At 41.7% G+C, this 14,177-nt stretch overlaps 2 protein-coding genes across 3 annotated transcripts; one reads left to right on the top strand and one right to left on the bottom strand.

Annotated features, from left to right (window-relative positions):
- Positions 1 to 198: 198 nt before the first annotated feature.
- LOC141914805 (DNA-directed RNA polymerase II subunit RPB9-like) lies at positions 199 to 1,928 on the bottom strand. The gene is made up of 5 exons (XM_074806113.1): positions 1,696 to 1,928; positions 1,168 to 1,222; positions 865 to 938; positions 394 to 520; positions 199 to 284 (listed from the first exon to the last, which is right to left on the bottom strand). Exons 1-5 carry the CDS (start codon positions 1,773 to 1,775, stop codon positions 222 to 224), a joined length of 399 nt encoding a protein of 132 aa, XP_074662214.1. The 5' UTR covers positions 1,776 to 1,928; the 3' UTR covers positions 199 to 221.
- Positions 1,929 to 11,808: 9,880 nt separating this feature from the next.
- On the top strand, positions 11,809 to 14,038 carry LOC141910693 (cardiolipin synthase (CMP-forming)-like). 2 transcript variants are annotated; one of them, XM_074801424.1, is made up of 8 exons: positions 11,809 to 11,941; positions 12,340 to 12,670; positions 12,754 to 12,891; positions 12,978 to 13,107; positions 13,195 to 13,280; positions 13,423 to 13,491; positions 13,642 to 13,733; positions 13,831 to 14,038. In XM_074801424.1, the coding sequence occupies exons 2-8, from the start codon at positions 12,359 to 12,361 to the stop codon at positions 13,940 to 13,942; spliced, it is 939 nt and encodes a 312-aa protein (XP_074657525.1). In that variant the 5' UTR covers positions 11,809 to 11,941; positions 12,340 to 12,358; the 3' UTR covers positions 13,943 to 14,038. The 2 variants fall into 2 exon arrangements, with proteins under 2 accessions (XP_074657525.1, XP_074657533.1); XM_074801432.1 differs by lacking the exon at positions 11,809 to 11,941 and adding an exon at positions 11,956 to 12,123.
- The last annotated feature ends 139 nt before the right edge of the window (positions 14,039 to 14,177 follow it).

Below are 14,177 nucleotides of genomic sequence, written 5' to 3'. Positions count from 1 at the left end.
GTACGTCCCGACTCGTGGCACTTCTTAAAGAACTTGTAATTCGATGGAACTTTAGCATCTTTCAGCTATTGAATGGTCGCTCATACAGTCTGAACGATGATAAATCATGGATCCTAACACTAAATAACCTCGATAAAAAGAAAATGTATGACTTGATTTGATACATATATAATATATTTATTTAAAAGAATACATAAATGCAATACACAAACAATCTTTTTTCATTCCGTCCATCTGTGAGCACATTTAGACAATGTACAGACATAGTAGAGTCGCATACCTTCCTGAAAAATATTGAAATATATTTGCGTGAAGATGATTTCGGGCAATTCTATGTAGTTCAACAGGTCAAATAGAGATATATAGGCTTCGGTAAGAACATCTGAAACTCACTTCAGCCTTAGTGCTGCTTGACTGGAAAAATACAGCTTCGCGGTGACCACATTTCGGGCAGGGATGATCTTCTGTACGAGGAAGCGTTGGATCTGCGATGACATCAGCTACGATTTGTGTCAATTCACTAAATGAAAGAAAGAATAACATACGCTTTCACTTTAGACTTCATAACAGAACTATACGAACAAAATTCTGTATATAGATCTGTCATTTAAATCTGTTCAGGTTTAGGACTAAGAATTGTCTGAATAGTTTGTCATTTCAACCCTACAGAGAGCCGACTACAGAGGAGGAGCAGAATAATATCAAACCACACCAATTACCTTAGGATTATGTTCTAAAACGAAAAGAAAAAAATTCCGAAGTGTCCCAATGGTGAATAGGGGGTTGAACTATTAAGGCAGTGGTATAGTATTTTCAGATATTTCAAATTCAGTGATATTCAATCTTCATGACTCGGAAACTTACTCCACATCATGTTGAATTTTGTTCACGTAAATACACGGATTGTCAGCTTCCATTTGAAAATCACAGTTTCTGCACTAGAAATATAAACACACAAAGGTTCGCTTAAATTAAAAGTTTTTATTAAAGTTGATTAAGATGCTATTATTAATTACTGATATGATTAAATACGATCTAAAACGGATATTTCATGTAATTTGGTCTTGGTAAAGGATGACCGTTATGAGTACGTTGGCTACAGTCATCTTGATGCACGTTGACGCTATAACCAATTTTATTAGTAGACCAACTCGAATTATATCTTACCGCATATAATAAGATTTTGTTTTCCTTGTCTTCTTTAGGGTATAACATGTTGTTACTGGAATAAAAGTTATCGATTTCGTGATTAGGTTGGTTTCGATACAGCACACATTTTGTGGAGTTTCCAAATTCTAACAAGACAAGTTTGTCGACAAAAGAAAAAGCGAGCGAGGAGGAGGAGAGGCATCTTCACCCGTCAAGGGATTCGAACCCACTACGCTAAAGCTGTTCTCCGAACCCCTTGACCTCACGAGTCATTGGAGTCGTTACTTGCCGACCAGAATCCGGTCGTACCAATCACAGCGCTTGTAACAAACCGACAGTAGACTTCTGTTGGTTTTCCCGTTAAATGGACCAATCAGCGAACGTTTTACCGAACAAGGAAGTATTTCACAAATCGATATATGACGTCATGCGCAACAGCGCCAGTAATGGAATCACGCTTCGTGAGGCCAGGGGGCTGGTGGAAGCGAGTTCGGGAGTGATACTGGACCCCTGGCAAGCGAGGATGGAGGAGAGGAGGAAGCTTACCATTCTTGACAAAATTTAATTCCAACAAAACCGGGTCCAGTGTGTTCTTGGTTTTCGTAGCTTTCATCAATATCCATCATTGTGATTTTTAGGGTTTAATTTCGCAGGGGAATAGAATAGACGGAGAAATAACATGGGCCAGAAATGCAATCGAGTGGATTTTCTATTTTTGTGGGTAGAACAACGACCTTCAGAATAATTCAGCTTGATGGTAGTGGCCCGATGGCAGCACCGTACGGTGGATATTCCGCACTCCAATCTAATGTCCTAATTTGCTCACAAATTCGTTCCAGTGAAATTGTTCACCGTCCTGAAAAAGATTGAGTTGCAGGAATGACAGAAATAGTATAGGTAGGATGAATTCCAGTTCGGTGGTTATTCTTTCGCTTTGATTTGGAGGGAGTGCTCCGAATCTGAAAAACGGTTATCCCGTGAAACGGCCCAAGGTCGTTGAGCTCTTGATTTTTCCGGTTGTTCGGTGGTGTACCAGAACACCGTTTCAAGATGGCGGCTATGTAGAGGGCGCCATGGGACAATACAGTGAGAACAGGACCACCGCATACAACACGGGCCGAAAGCATCCGTAGCAACACTGGTATCAGTAGTATCATCGGTCTCTGAGAGGATCGGACAGTATCACTGGTAACAGTGGTATCGGGGTAGCAGTAGTATCACCGGTCTCCAGAAGGATCGGACAGTATCACTGGTAACAGTGGTATCGGGGTATCAGTAGTATCACCGGTCTTGGAGAGGATCGGGCAGTATCACTGGTAACAGTGGTATCGGGGTATCAGTTGTATCACCGGTCTCTGGAAGGATCGGGCAGTATCACTGGTAACAGTGGTATCGGGGTATCAGTAGTATCACCGGTCTTGGAGAGGATCGGGCAGTATCACTGGTAACAGTGGTATCGGGGTATCAGTAGTATCACCGGTCTCCGAGAGGATCGGGCAGTATCACTGGTAACAGTGGTATCGGGGTAGCAGTAGTATCACCGGTCTCGGAGAGGATCGGGCAGTATCACTGGTAACAGTGATATCGGGGTAGCAGTAGTATCATCGGTCTCTGAGAGGATCGGACAGTATCACTGGTATCAGTGGTATCGGGGTAGCAGTAGTATCACCGGTCTCCTGAAGGATCGGGCAGTATCACTGGTATCAGTGGTATCGGGGTAGCAGTAGTATCACCGGTCTCCGAGAGGATCGGACAGTATCACTGGTAACAGTGGTATCGGGGTAGCAGTAGTATCACCGGTCTCCGAGAGGATCGGGCAGTATCTCTGGTAACAGTGGTATCGGGGTATCAGTAGTATCACCGGTCTCCGAGAGGATCGGGCAGTATCACTGGTATCAGTGGTATCGGGGTAGCAGTAGTATCACCGGTCTCCTGAAGGATCGGACAGTATCACTGGTAACAGTGGTATCGGGGTAGCAGTAGTATCACCGGTCTCGGAGAGGATCGGGCAGTATCACTGGTAACAGTGGTATCGGGGTAGCAGTAGTATCACCGGTCTCGGAGAGGATCGGGCAGTATCACTGGTAACAGTGGTATCGGGGTAGCAGTAGTATCACCGGTCTCCTGAAGGATCGGACAGTATCACTGGTAACAGTGGTATCGGGGTAGCAGTAGTATCACCGGTCTCGGAGAGGATCGGGCAGTATCACTGGTAACAGTGGTATCGGGGTAGCAGTAGTATCACCGGTCTCCAGAAGGATCGGGCAGTATCACTGGTAACAGTGGTATCGGGGTAGCAGTAGTATCACCGGTCTCCAGAAGGATCGGGCAGTATCACTGGTAACAGTGGTATCGGGGTAGCAGTAGTATCACCGGTCTCCTGAAGGATCGGGCAGTATCACTGGTATCAGTGGTATTGGGGTAGCAGTAGTATCACCGGTCTGGGAGAGGATCGGGCAGTATCACTGGTAACAGTGGTATCGGGGTAGCAGTAGACTTTTTTGCGCCGGACACGTTTGATTAAACCGATATTTCGTTATAAAAGATCTCGTTGTAGCGAGGTTTGACTAGTATTACAGTGGAATTTTTATCGGTGGTACATGTATTTATTTTCCAGAGTTGCAAAATTTGGTTTCATTTTTTGGTGCGCCGTATCCACTGCCTGGTAATACTCTCCGTACTAAGTTTTTTGACTTTGAATAGTACATAGCAGCTAAGGATCGGGGGCCAGTTGCACAGTTTGTGACTTAAGTCCAAAAGTGGTCTTAAATCTTAAGACTGGTCTCAAGTTGTTAGATTGGCTATAGAACTAAGTTGGTCTTAGACTGGTCTTAAGTCTAAGCCATAACTATGCAACTGGCCCCTGGAAGATTTGTTGAAGGCGTATCAAATTATCTAACTTTATCGGGTAATCTCAAACTCAAGCGGGTACAGATCAGTCGTCAGGAAAGATATTCAAAAAAATATTCAACGCAGGCTTAAACTGCAAATAACCCTCTTTAAACTCTGTAAAAATTGGAAATATAGCTTTAAGAGATACTTAGATATTTTGAAATTAATGAATGTTGCGATTTCTTTTACGCGCGGTTAAGATATGCGGTCCTTGGGGTCACATCGTCAGTGTTCTCAATTGTTGCGTTCAAAAATTCCAAGAAACGCCAGCAAATATCTGCATTTCGTTTCCTTAAAAATGGTGTATAAATTAATTTCGTCGAGCAAGGGACTGCAGAACTATATGATATTCAATCTAAACTTATGTTTTAAAAATGAGTGCAAATTATCGCAACAATGGGGACCTCGAGGGACCGCCACAAAATGGCGCCTAGAAACTGGAAACTTCTTTATTTAAAAAAAATTAGTTAAGTCACAAGTCACTCACTAATTAGTGTTTCTCAATTTTAAACAGCCTAATTAAGTATATTGTAAACAAACATATGCATCAATAAACCAATATCAAGATTGCAGATTAAGACTATGGAGAATAAATCATTGCTATTATGTACAATATATGATACAATAAAATGTAAAGTAAAATGTAAATGATACCTGAGAAATATAATCACCAATGAAGTCATACAACACAAAAATATCAAAAGCATACAACGCAGTAATGTATCAGATCATCACAGTTTTTATAACATTGAATGAACTACCATTGACCACAACTCAGCCTTAGTAGCATTGGTATTGAAAATATTTCACCAATTGACTATCGGCTGTGTAAATGAATCCGGGTCATAATACCTCCGCCCAAAATACCTCCACCCAAATATCCCACACCCAGAATCCCTCCACCCAGAATACCCTCATATGTGTCCAAAATACCTCCAGGCCCTAGATCTAATGGGTTTATGCCTGGAGGACAAAAATTTGAACCTATTAGAAATATAATTTTTTAGAATGAATATTTTGTCCCCCCCCAAGTTTTAATTTACAGGCAATACTCAAATAAACCAAAGTTCTATAGTTTAAAAGTAGTTAATTGAGCAAAACAAAGTATAATGTTAATTTCAGTGATCATAGTTGCACTTAAATGAAAATGAACTGAATTCAGTGTGTAAAGCGAAATGTAGTACATTGTTTTCTTAGATTATAGGACTAATTAATATTCTATAATCTAAATATTGAATAGTTTCCAGAGAAATCTAGCATAAGATTAAAGACATGAGATAAACTAATTAATATTCCCAGCCAAAACTAATTGCAAGTGAACATTGTCATTAATTGTTATTCAATTATTATTCAGTAGGTTTATATATACCGTAATACATTATATATGATCCTATACATGTATAATAGTCAATATTGGTGGTACTTTAAACATCTAAATAATATAATTATAGTATTTTTTTTAAATTCTGGGTGGAGGTATTTTGGACACATATGAGGGTATTCTGGGTGGAGGGATTCTGGGTGTGGGATTTTGGACGGAGGCATTTTGGGCGGAGGTATTATGGGCGTATCCCGTGTAAATAGAAGGTCCATCAAAATACCTATTTGTAAAATTCAACAACTCAAGTGTCATACTAAGTTGACCAGCACTGAGTAAGGCGGACGCAACTGTACACATATGGATGAAGAGTATAATTTGGTAACAGGTAAAAATCCCTCCTAGGTAAAAAAAAAACCCAAAATCCCCCCAAATTTGATTTCACAGCAAAAGTCAATGAAATACTGTAATATTCTTTAGTTGAAAAACTTTAATAGTTTTGCAAAAATTTCCAATTTTCCCTGGTGTTTTTCACAATCACCTCGGATAATCTGTGTCTTTTACCGTGCAGTAAAAATCCCCTTGGTAAAAATCCCCAATTCTTCAAAGTAGGTAAAAATCCCCCTCCTTCTGAATGTAGTTTAAGTAGATACAATCTTAAGGTCAATTAATTCATATTTACCGGTATTTCATATTTATGATACACATATCCTATTTATTATTGTGGAACATCATAAGGATATCATGAGTATACAAACTATTGCATATACTACTTGAATTCAAACATACTACAAATCAAAAATTCATTAATACTAAATTAGTACTCAAAAGTTATCACACAGCTTAATGAAAGGGTTCTTAGCACTTGTCAAATATATTACACTAGTTTGAAACTAAAATATCTAGAATTAAAAGTTCGTTATTGCTCATAATTCATTGCATCGCGCAGCTCAAATATACCACAAGTTAACAAGAGTTCACAGGTCAAAGATATTCCGGTTCGAATTTAAAGGTATTACAAATAAAAGTGTATTATTCTTATTAATTCTAACAATTTATTGAAATCTAAGAGTTTACTTAAGAATTTATCACAACGAAAGATTTCATTGCACAGTCCAAACATATTTCAGTCTCATCGCAAATTAATAAAATTGGAGTATCATTTTGCTTTGAAATGGTCTTGAAAATCACCAAGTGGGGATTTTTACCTACTTTGAATATTTGGGGATTTCTACCTAGAAGTTTTTTACCATAGTGTACACATGATTGTATGCTGTTCTACTGGAATTGGAGTACTCGCGGCTATACTTATTATTATTCCAAGACTGGACGCAAGTCGTGCTTTCGACGGGTCCATACCTATGTTCCTCGGGTCCTATGTTCCCCAAGGGAGATTAAACATAAAAGGGGTTTATATTCCCCGGATCCGATATTCCTGGAAGATTATGGAAAATGTATAAAAAGGTCCTTTGTTCCCATGGCCACATACACTCAATTTCGGCGCCGGGAATTCAGAGCATGATAACGCGTCAGGCTGCCAATTAGTTGATGTTGAAAATCGGCACTACATGTATCTTTATCTTTATCTTTATTCTATTAAATGAAAATTAACGACATGAATCACAATTAAAAATCTCCCGGGCAAGTTTCAAAGCCTTTTTACAGTGTGACGTAACTACTGAATAAATTACCTGATCGATCGATTAATTGTCATCTCGAATTTCTCTCGTTAAGTTCTGGCGTTTGCAAAAAATAAAAGCACCTTGTCTGTATCAAATTTATAGTATCTAGCAAATACATGACATGATTGATGGACTATTATTAAAAAGCATAGGTATGGACACCGGTCAACGTTTTTATTATTTGGAGAATATATGGAACCCTCGTTGTATTATTTCCTTTGGGAGAATATAGAACCCGGGGAATATAGGACCCGGGGAACATGGAACCCGGGGAATATAGGGCCCGGGGAACATAGAACCTGGGGAATCTAGGGATGACCCCCCTTTCGACCGTATTCATTACTCATTACTTTTCAAATCATTACTGAAACGAAGAATATTTTAATTGATTTTTATTTCATATGGAAATATGCCGGTTACATGAAACCGGAATTTTTCATTGGATTAAAACCAGGGCCGGGGCTTATTTCTTCTTTGTTTTTCACCGCTTGCATCGATAGCTTACATAGTTTTGGTAGTCACATAGCCAGATCTTGGAGCGTTAAAATATGCAGGTGGTTTAATTTTACTTGAGCCCATTACAGGATCGATAATTCAAATGTAGAACATTTGCGAACAATTTGCGGAAGCGTGTAATATTTCATTTTAAAGAAGTAAATCACATTTTGCATTTTCCTGGATACGTCCTCGTCAAGTTTTATTACTATTATATTTTCATCACTTGAATTAATTATTTTGTTTTGTAATACAGTCAACCCCCGATATACCATCCACATCGGTGAAGAAAATTTTGACGGTATAGAGAGTATGACGGTATATATCGTGGGTATTTTACTATGTATTTGTTAAGAGATGTACATTGCCCACAATTTAAATTTTTCATCAAATTTCGCAAATATCTGCTCAGGGTAAAGAAACGTTCTGTTAATTCTGCTGTTCGCGGTAATCTGGGACAGTTCCCTCTACTTATAATTTTCTTGCCACTTATGGTCAAATAGTGGCTGTGCATCTGTAAAATAGACAGTTCGACGATGGTATATAAAGCGGCTAGTGGTAAAAATCCTCAGGGTTAAATTCCCCTAAAATCCAAATTCCTCAAAGTAGGTAAAAATCGCCCTCCTTCTGAATGTAGTGTAAGTAGATACAATCTTAAGGTCAATTAATTCATATTTATGATACATATATCTAATTTATTATTGTGGAACATCTTAAGGATATCATGATCATACAAACTTTGAATTAAAACATTACTACAAATTAACACAGTTCATCGCATTTCAAATATACTACACTAGCTTGAATCTTAAATATCTAGAATTAAAAGTTCACTATTGCTTATAACTTCATGGCATACTGCCCGATCCTCTCCCAGACCGGTGATCCTACTGCTACCCCAATACCACTGATACCAGTGATACTGTCCGATCCTTCAGGAGACCGGTGATACTACTGCTACCCCGATACCACTGTTACCAGTGATACTGTCCGATCCTTCTGGAGACCGGTGATACTACTGATACCCCGATACCACTGATACCAGCGATACTGCCCGATCCTTCTGGAGACCGGTGATACTACTGCTACCCCGATACCACTGTTACCAGTGATACTGCCCGATCCTTCTGGAGACCGGTGATACTACTGCTACCCCGATACCACTGTTACCAGTGATACTGTCCGATCCTCTCCGAGACCGGTGATACTACTGCTACCCCGATACCACTGATACCAGTGATACTGTCCGATCCTTCTGGAGACCGGTGATATACTGCTACCCCGATAGCACTGATACCAGTGATACTGCCCGATCCTTCTGGAGACCGGTGATACTACTGCTACCCCGATACCACTGTTACCAGTGATACTGTCCGATCCTCTCCGAGACCGGTGATACTACTGCTACCCCGATACCACTGTTACCAGTGATACTGCCCGATCCTTCAGGAGACCGGTGATACTACTGCTACCCCGATACCACTGTTACCAGTGATACTGTCCGATCCTTCTGGAGACCGGTGATACTACTGATACCCCGATACCACTGATACCAGTGATACTGTCCGATCCTTCTGGAGACCGGTGATATACTGCTACCCCGATAGCACTGATACCAGTGATACTGCCCGATCCTTCAGGAGACCGGTGATACTACTGCTACCCCGATACCACTGTTACCAGTGATACTGTCCGATCCTTCTGGAGACCGGTGATACTACTGATACCCCGATACCACTGATACCAGTGATACTGTCCGATCCTTCTGGAGACCGGTGATATACTGCTACCCCGATAGCACTGATACCAGTGATACTGCCCGATCCTTCTGGAGACCGGTGATACTACTGCTACCCCGATACCACTGTTACCAGTGTTACTGCTCGATCCTTCTGGAGACCGGTGATACTACTGATACCCCGATACCACTGTTACCAGTGATACTGTCCGATCCTCTCGGAGACCGGTGATACTACTGCTACCCCGATACCACTGATACCAGTGATACTGCCCGATCCTTCAGGAGACCGGCGATACTACTGCTACCCCGATACCACTGTTACCAGTGATACTGTCCGATCCTTCTGGAGACCGGTGATACTACTGCTACCCCGATACCACTGTTACCAGTGATACTGCCCGATCCTTCTGGAGACCGGTGATACTACTGCTACCCCGATACCACTGTTACCAGTGATACTGCCCGATCCTCTCCGAGACCGGTGATACTACTGCTACCCCGATACCACTGATACCAGTGATACTGCCAGATCCTTCTGGAGACCGGTGATACTACTGCTACCCCGATACCACTGATACCAGTGATACTGCCCGATCCTTCTGGAGACCGGTGATACTACTGCTACCCCGATACCACTGTTACCAGTGATACTGCCCGATCCTTCTGGAGACCGGTGATACTACTGCTACCCCGATACCACTGTTACCAGTGATACTGTCCGATCCTCTCCGAGACCGGTGATACTACTGCTACCCCGATACCACTGATACCAGTGATACTGCCCGATCCTTCAGGAGACCGGTGATACTACTGCTACCCCGATACCACTGTTACCAGTGATACTGCCCGATCCTTCTGGAGACCGGTGATACTACTGCTACCCCGATACCACTGTTACCAGTGATACTGTCCGATCCTCTCCGAGACCGGTGATACTACTGCTACCCCGATACCACTGATACCAGTGATACTGCCCGATCCTTCAGGAGACCGGCGATACTACTGCTACCCCGATACCACTGTTACCAGTGATACTGTCCGATCCTTCTGGAGACCGGTGATACTACTGCTACCCCGATACCACTGTTACCAGTGATACTGTCCGATCCTTAAGGAGGCCGGTGATACTACTGCTACCCCGATACCACTGACACCAGTGATACTGCCCGATCCTCTCCGAGACCGGTGATACTACTGCTACCCCGATACCACTGTTACCAGTGATACTGTCCGATCCTTCAGGAGACCGGTGATACTACTGCTACCCCGATACCACTGTTACCAGTGATACTGCCCGATCCTTCTGGAGACCGGTGATACTACTGCTACCCCAATACCACTGATACCAGTGATACTGCCCGATCCTTCAGGAGACCGGTGATACTACTGCTACCCCGATACCACTGTTACCAGTGATACTGTCCGATCCTTCTGGAGACCGGTGATACTACTGCTACCCCGATACCACTGATACCAGTGATACTGCCCGATCCTTCAGGAGACCGATGATACTACTGCTACCCCGATACCACTGTTACCAGTGATACTGTCCGATCCTCTCAGAGACCGATGATACTACTGCTACCCCGATACCACTGTTACCAGTGATACTGTCCGATCCTCTCCGAGACCGGTGATACTACTGCTACCCCGATACCACTGATACCAGTGATACTGTCCGATCCTTCTGGAGACCGGTGATATACTGCTACCCCGATAGCACTGATACCAGTGATACTGCCCGATCCTTCTGGAGACCGGTGATACTACTGCTACCCCGATACCACTGTTACCAGTGTTACTGCTCGATCCTTCTGGAGACCGGTGATACTACTGATACCCCGATACCACTGTTACCAGTGATACTGTCCGATCCTCTCGGAGACCGGTGATACTACTGCTACCCCGATACCACTGTTACCAGTGATACTGCCCGATCCTTCTGGAGACCGGTGATACTACTGCTACCCCGATACCACTGTTACCAGTGATACTGTCCGATCCTCTCCGAGACCGGTGATACTACTGCTACCCCGATACCACTGATACCAGTGATACTGCCCGATCCTTTCGGAGACCGGTGATACTACTGCTACCCCGATACCACTGTTACCAGTGATACTGTCCGATCCTCTCCGAGACCGGTGATACTACTGCTACCCCGATACCACTGTTACCAGTGATACTGTCCGATCCTCTCCGAGACCGGTGATACTACTGCTACCCCGATACCACTGATACCAGTGATACTGTCCGATCCTCTCCGAGACCGGTGATGCTACTGCTACCCCGATATACCACTGTTACCAGTGATACTGTCCGATCCTCTCCGAGACTGGTGATACTAGTGATTCCACGATACCACTGATACCAGCGATACTGTCCGATCCTCTCCGAGACCGGTGATACTACTGATACCCCGATACCACTGATACCAGTATTGCTACGGATGCTTTCGGCCCGTGTTGTATGCGGTGGTAATGTCCTGTTCTCACTGTATTGTCCCATGGCGCCCTCTACATAGCCGCCATCTTGAAACGGTGTTCTGGTACACCACTGACTAACCATTTTTCCAATGAAGTTAGGGTCAAACTTACTCAAAGAGTGGCAAAGCTAGGGCCTTTAACTTTAATGACACACGTATACATGATTTGATAGATTCAGGTAACTAGAAATGTCCTATTCGAATCGTGTCGTATCTGTTTTACAGCTGGGTAGAAGCCCGGTTTGGCCTTAGAAATGTATGTGAAATAAAGTAACAGAGACGAGTCCAGAGTGACAGAGACGAGAGACAGTGTGTGTGGTGACTAACTACTCTACTACTGGAATAAGTCACAAGTGACTTGGTAAGTCACTTGTAAAAGACTTGCTAGCTGTTAACCTTCTTCTGATTACACTGAGGCCCTGGATGCCAGCAGTATATTGCTATCATGACCCCCTGAACATGAGCTCCTCTTGCTATAGATGGTGCGCTATGAAACGGCCACTTTCACAAATGTCATGTATGCACTATTGATATGCTGACCACTCATTAATTGATGAAAAAAACTTTTACATTTTAGGAATACGTGAAATTTCATCATGTTGCTCTACAACACTAGCCGCCGTATCATCCATTCCACAACTATTGGTGTATCTTATTACTGGCCCTGTACTAGCGCAGGAATGCAATTCATGTCAAGATATTTCAAGCTCGATGAAGGATATATCCAGAAAAACATCAATGTTAGTAAAATGCATTGTTGTAAAAGTTCTGGAAGTCACTTGTTATGTAGACATGCATTCGCTTTGAGTTGGGACCATGGAGGTCACAAGAGAAAATTTCATCTATCGAATTGGGTCGGAAATAAACTTAAAGACAACAAAATCCTTGGGGATCGTGACTTGGACGTGGTAAATTTTGCACCGTATTACGATTTTGTTTGATTGTCAAATACTAAACGCTGTTAAGAAAGGGATAATTTCTTGAATTTCAGAGGGAAAATATTCTTACAATACCAAACATACTGACTGCATCTAGGATAGTACTAGCACCTATTTTAGGATATCTCGTTGTACAAGAAAGCTTCACGTGGGCGGCTGGTCTATTCGTTTTTGCTGGTCTAACTGATTTGGTAAGTAGAGCCGAAGCCTGTGACAAGAAGTACGAACCGGTGTTAGATTTGGATAGCTATCTATTCATTCATACAATTAATTACAGGCAGATGGACAGATCGCCCGAGCATATCCCTGTCAGAGAAGTGCATTCGGAACTGCACTCGATCCTCTGGCGGATAAAATATTAGTCACTGTTTTAATGGCTACATTAACCGCTGTCAATCTTCTACCGCGTGAGTATAGACACTCATCATATCAACACTTGCAAATGAGGCATTTTATCTGTTGTGCTTGGTTATAATTTTGTTTTTGTTTCTCAGTTCCATTAGCTCTGTTGATAATTAGCAGGGATATTCTTCTGGTAGCTGGTGTGTGCTTTATCCGATATAAAACTCTACCCTCTCCTGTAAGTAATACATGTGAGGTATTCTAAGAATACTTGAATTCTAAATGAAAAATTTAAAAATTTAATGAAATTTTAATCACTGAAAATCTGTATATTGATGTGCTCATTGTATATTTTTAATGTTCTTGTTATTCATTTCCAGAAAACGGTTGCTAGGTATTTCGATGTAAAATTGCCAACTGCAGAACTTCAGCCTTCTTTGATCAGCAAGGTAATTATGATTTCTCGTTCTTTACTATAATAAGTCACTGATAAGTAAGTTTCAACATTCAGGACTTCATTCATCAAAAATAATTTCAATAAGGCTTGTTCAGCATAGGAATACTTTTTTCACTGGCCATATTTGTGTATTCATATTTAGGTGAACACTGCCATCCAACTGTCACTAGTTACAGCTACAATAGCTGCCCCAGTTTTTGACTACATCGATCATCCATATCTACAAGGCCTATGGTGAGTAACCTCATATGAATAGCCCGACTATATGGTTAATACTATAACTTAGTTTTGAATAATGGCATAACTTAACTTTTAATTATTATTTTTTCAGGTATTTGACTGCTGCCACAACTTTTTGCTCAGGAATCGGATACCTACATTCTTATATGATATCTAACAAACACGTTAAAATATTGAAATCAAAACTATCTGCGAAATCTTGATGTACACTGAATTAATGGAACAGATTTCAATTTGGCCGTTTGTGCTTACCAGTGCCTAAGTCTTGACTCAAGTAAATAAAGATATTTTTTATCACACAGTGATAGCTTAGTGCTCCTTATTGGATAGTCCAGTGGATATCAATCAAAGACATATTATAAGTAATGTGTAAGAATTCAATCTAAGATGCTTGGATATTCAACTACTGGTAAACAGAACAGTAATGTGTTGTATGTT

Source organism: Tubulanus polymorphus, chromosome 1 (genome assembly GCF_964204645.1).
Source record: "Tubulanus polymorphus chromosome 1, tnTubPoly1.2, whole genome shotgun sequence".
In the NCBI taxonomy this organism is placed as follows: Eukaryota; Metazoa; Nemertea; class Palaeonemertea; order Tubulaniformes; family Tubulanidae; genus Tubulanus; species Tubulanus polymorphus.
Note: the sequence above shows the minus strand (reverse complement) of the source record. Positions and strands in the feature narration are given on the sequence as shown.

What these genes read in the sequence shown, in the direction of transcription:
- LOC141914805 (XM_074806113.1), bottom strand. Translation starts at nt 1,775, where the DNA reads ATGATGGATATTGATGAAAGCTACGAAAACCAAGAACACACTGGACCC. An exon ending in ATTAAATTTTGTCAAGAATG is followed by an intron (nt 1,223 to 1,695) that starts GTAAGCTTCCTC and finishes CTTTTATTCCAG; the next exon opens with TAACAACATGTTATACCCTA. An exon ending in CAAGCAGCACTAAGGCTGAA is followed by an intron (nt 285 to 393) that starts GTGAGTTTCAGA and finishes AATATTTTTCAG; the next exon opens with GAAGGTATGCGACTCTACTA.
- LOC141910693 (XM_074801424.1), top strand. Translation starts at nt 12,359, where the DNA reads ATGTTGCTCTACAACACTAGCCGCCGTATCATCCATTCCACAACTATT. An exon ending in TTGCTGGTCTAACTGATTTG is followed by an intron (nt 12,892 to 12,977) that starts GTAAGTAGAGCC and finishes AATTAATTACAG; the next exon opens with GCAGATGGACAGATCGCCCG. An exon ending in AGCCTTCTTTGATCAGCAAG is followed by an intron (nt 13,492 to 13,641) that starts GTAATTATGATT and finishes ATTCATATTTAG; the next exon opens with GTGAACACTGCCATCCAACT.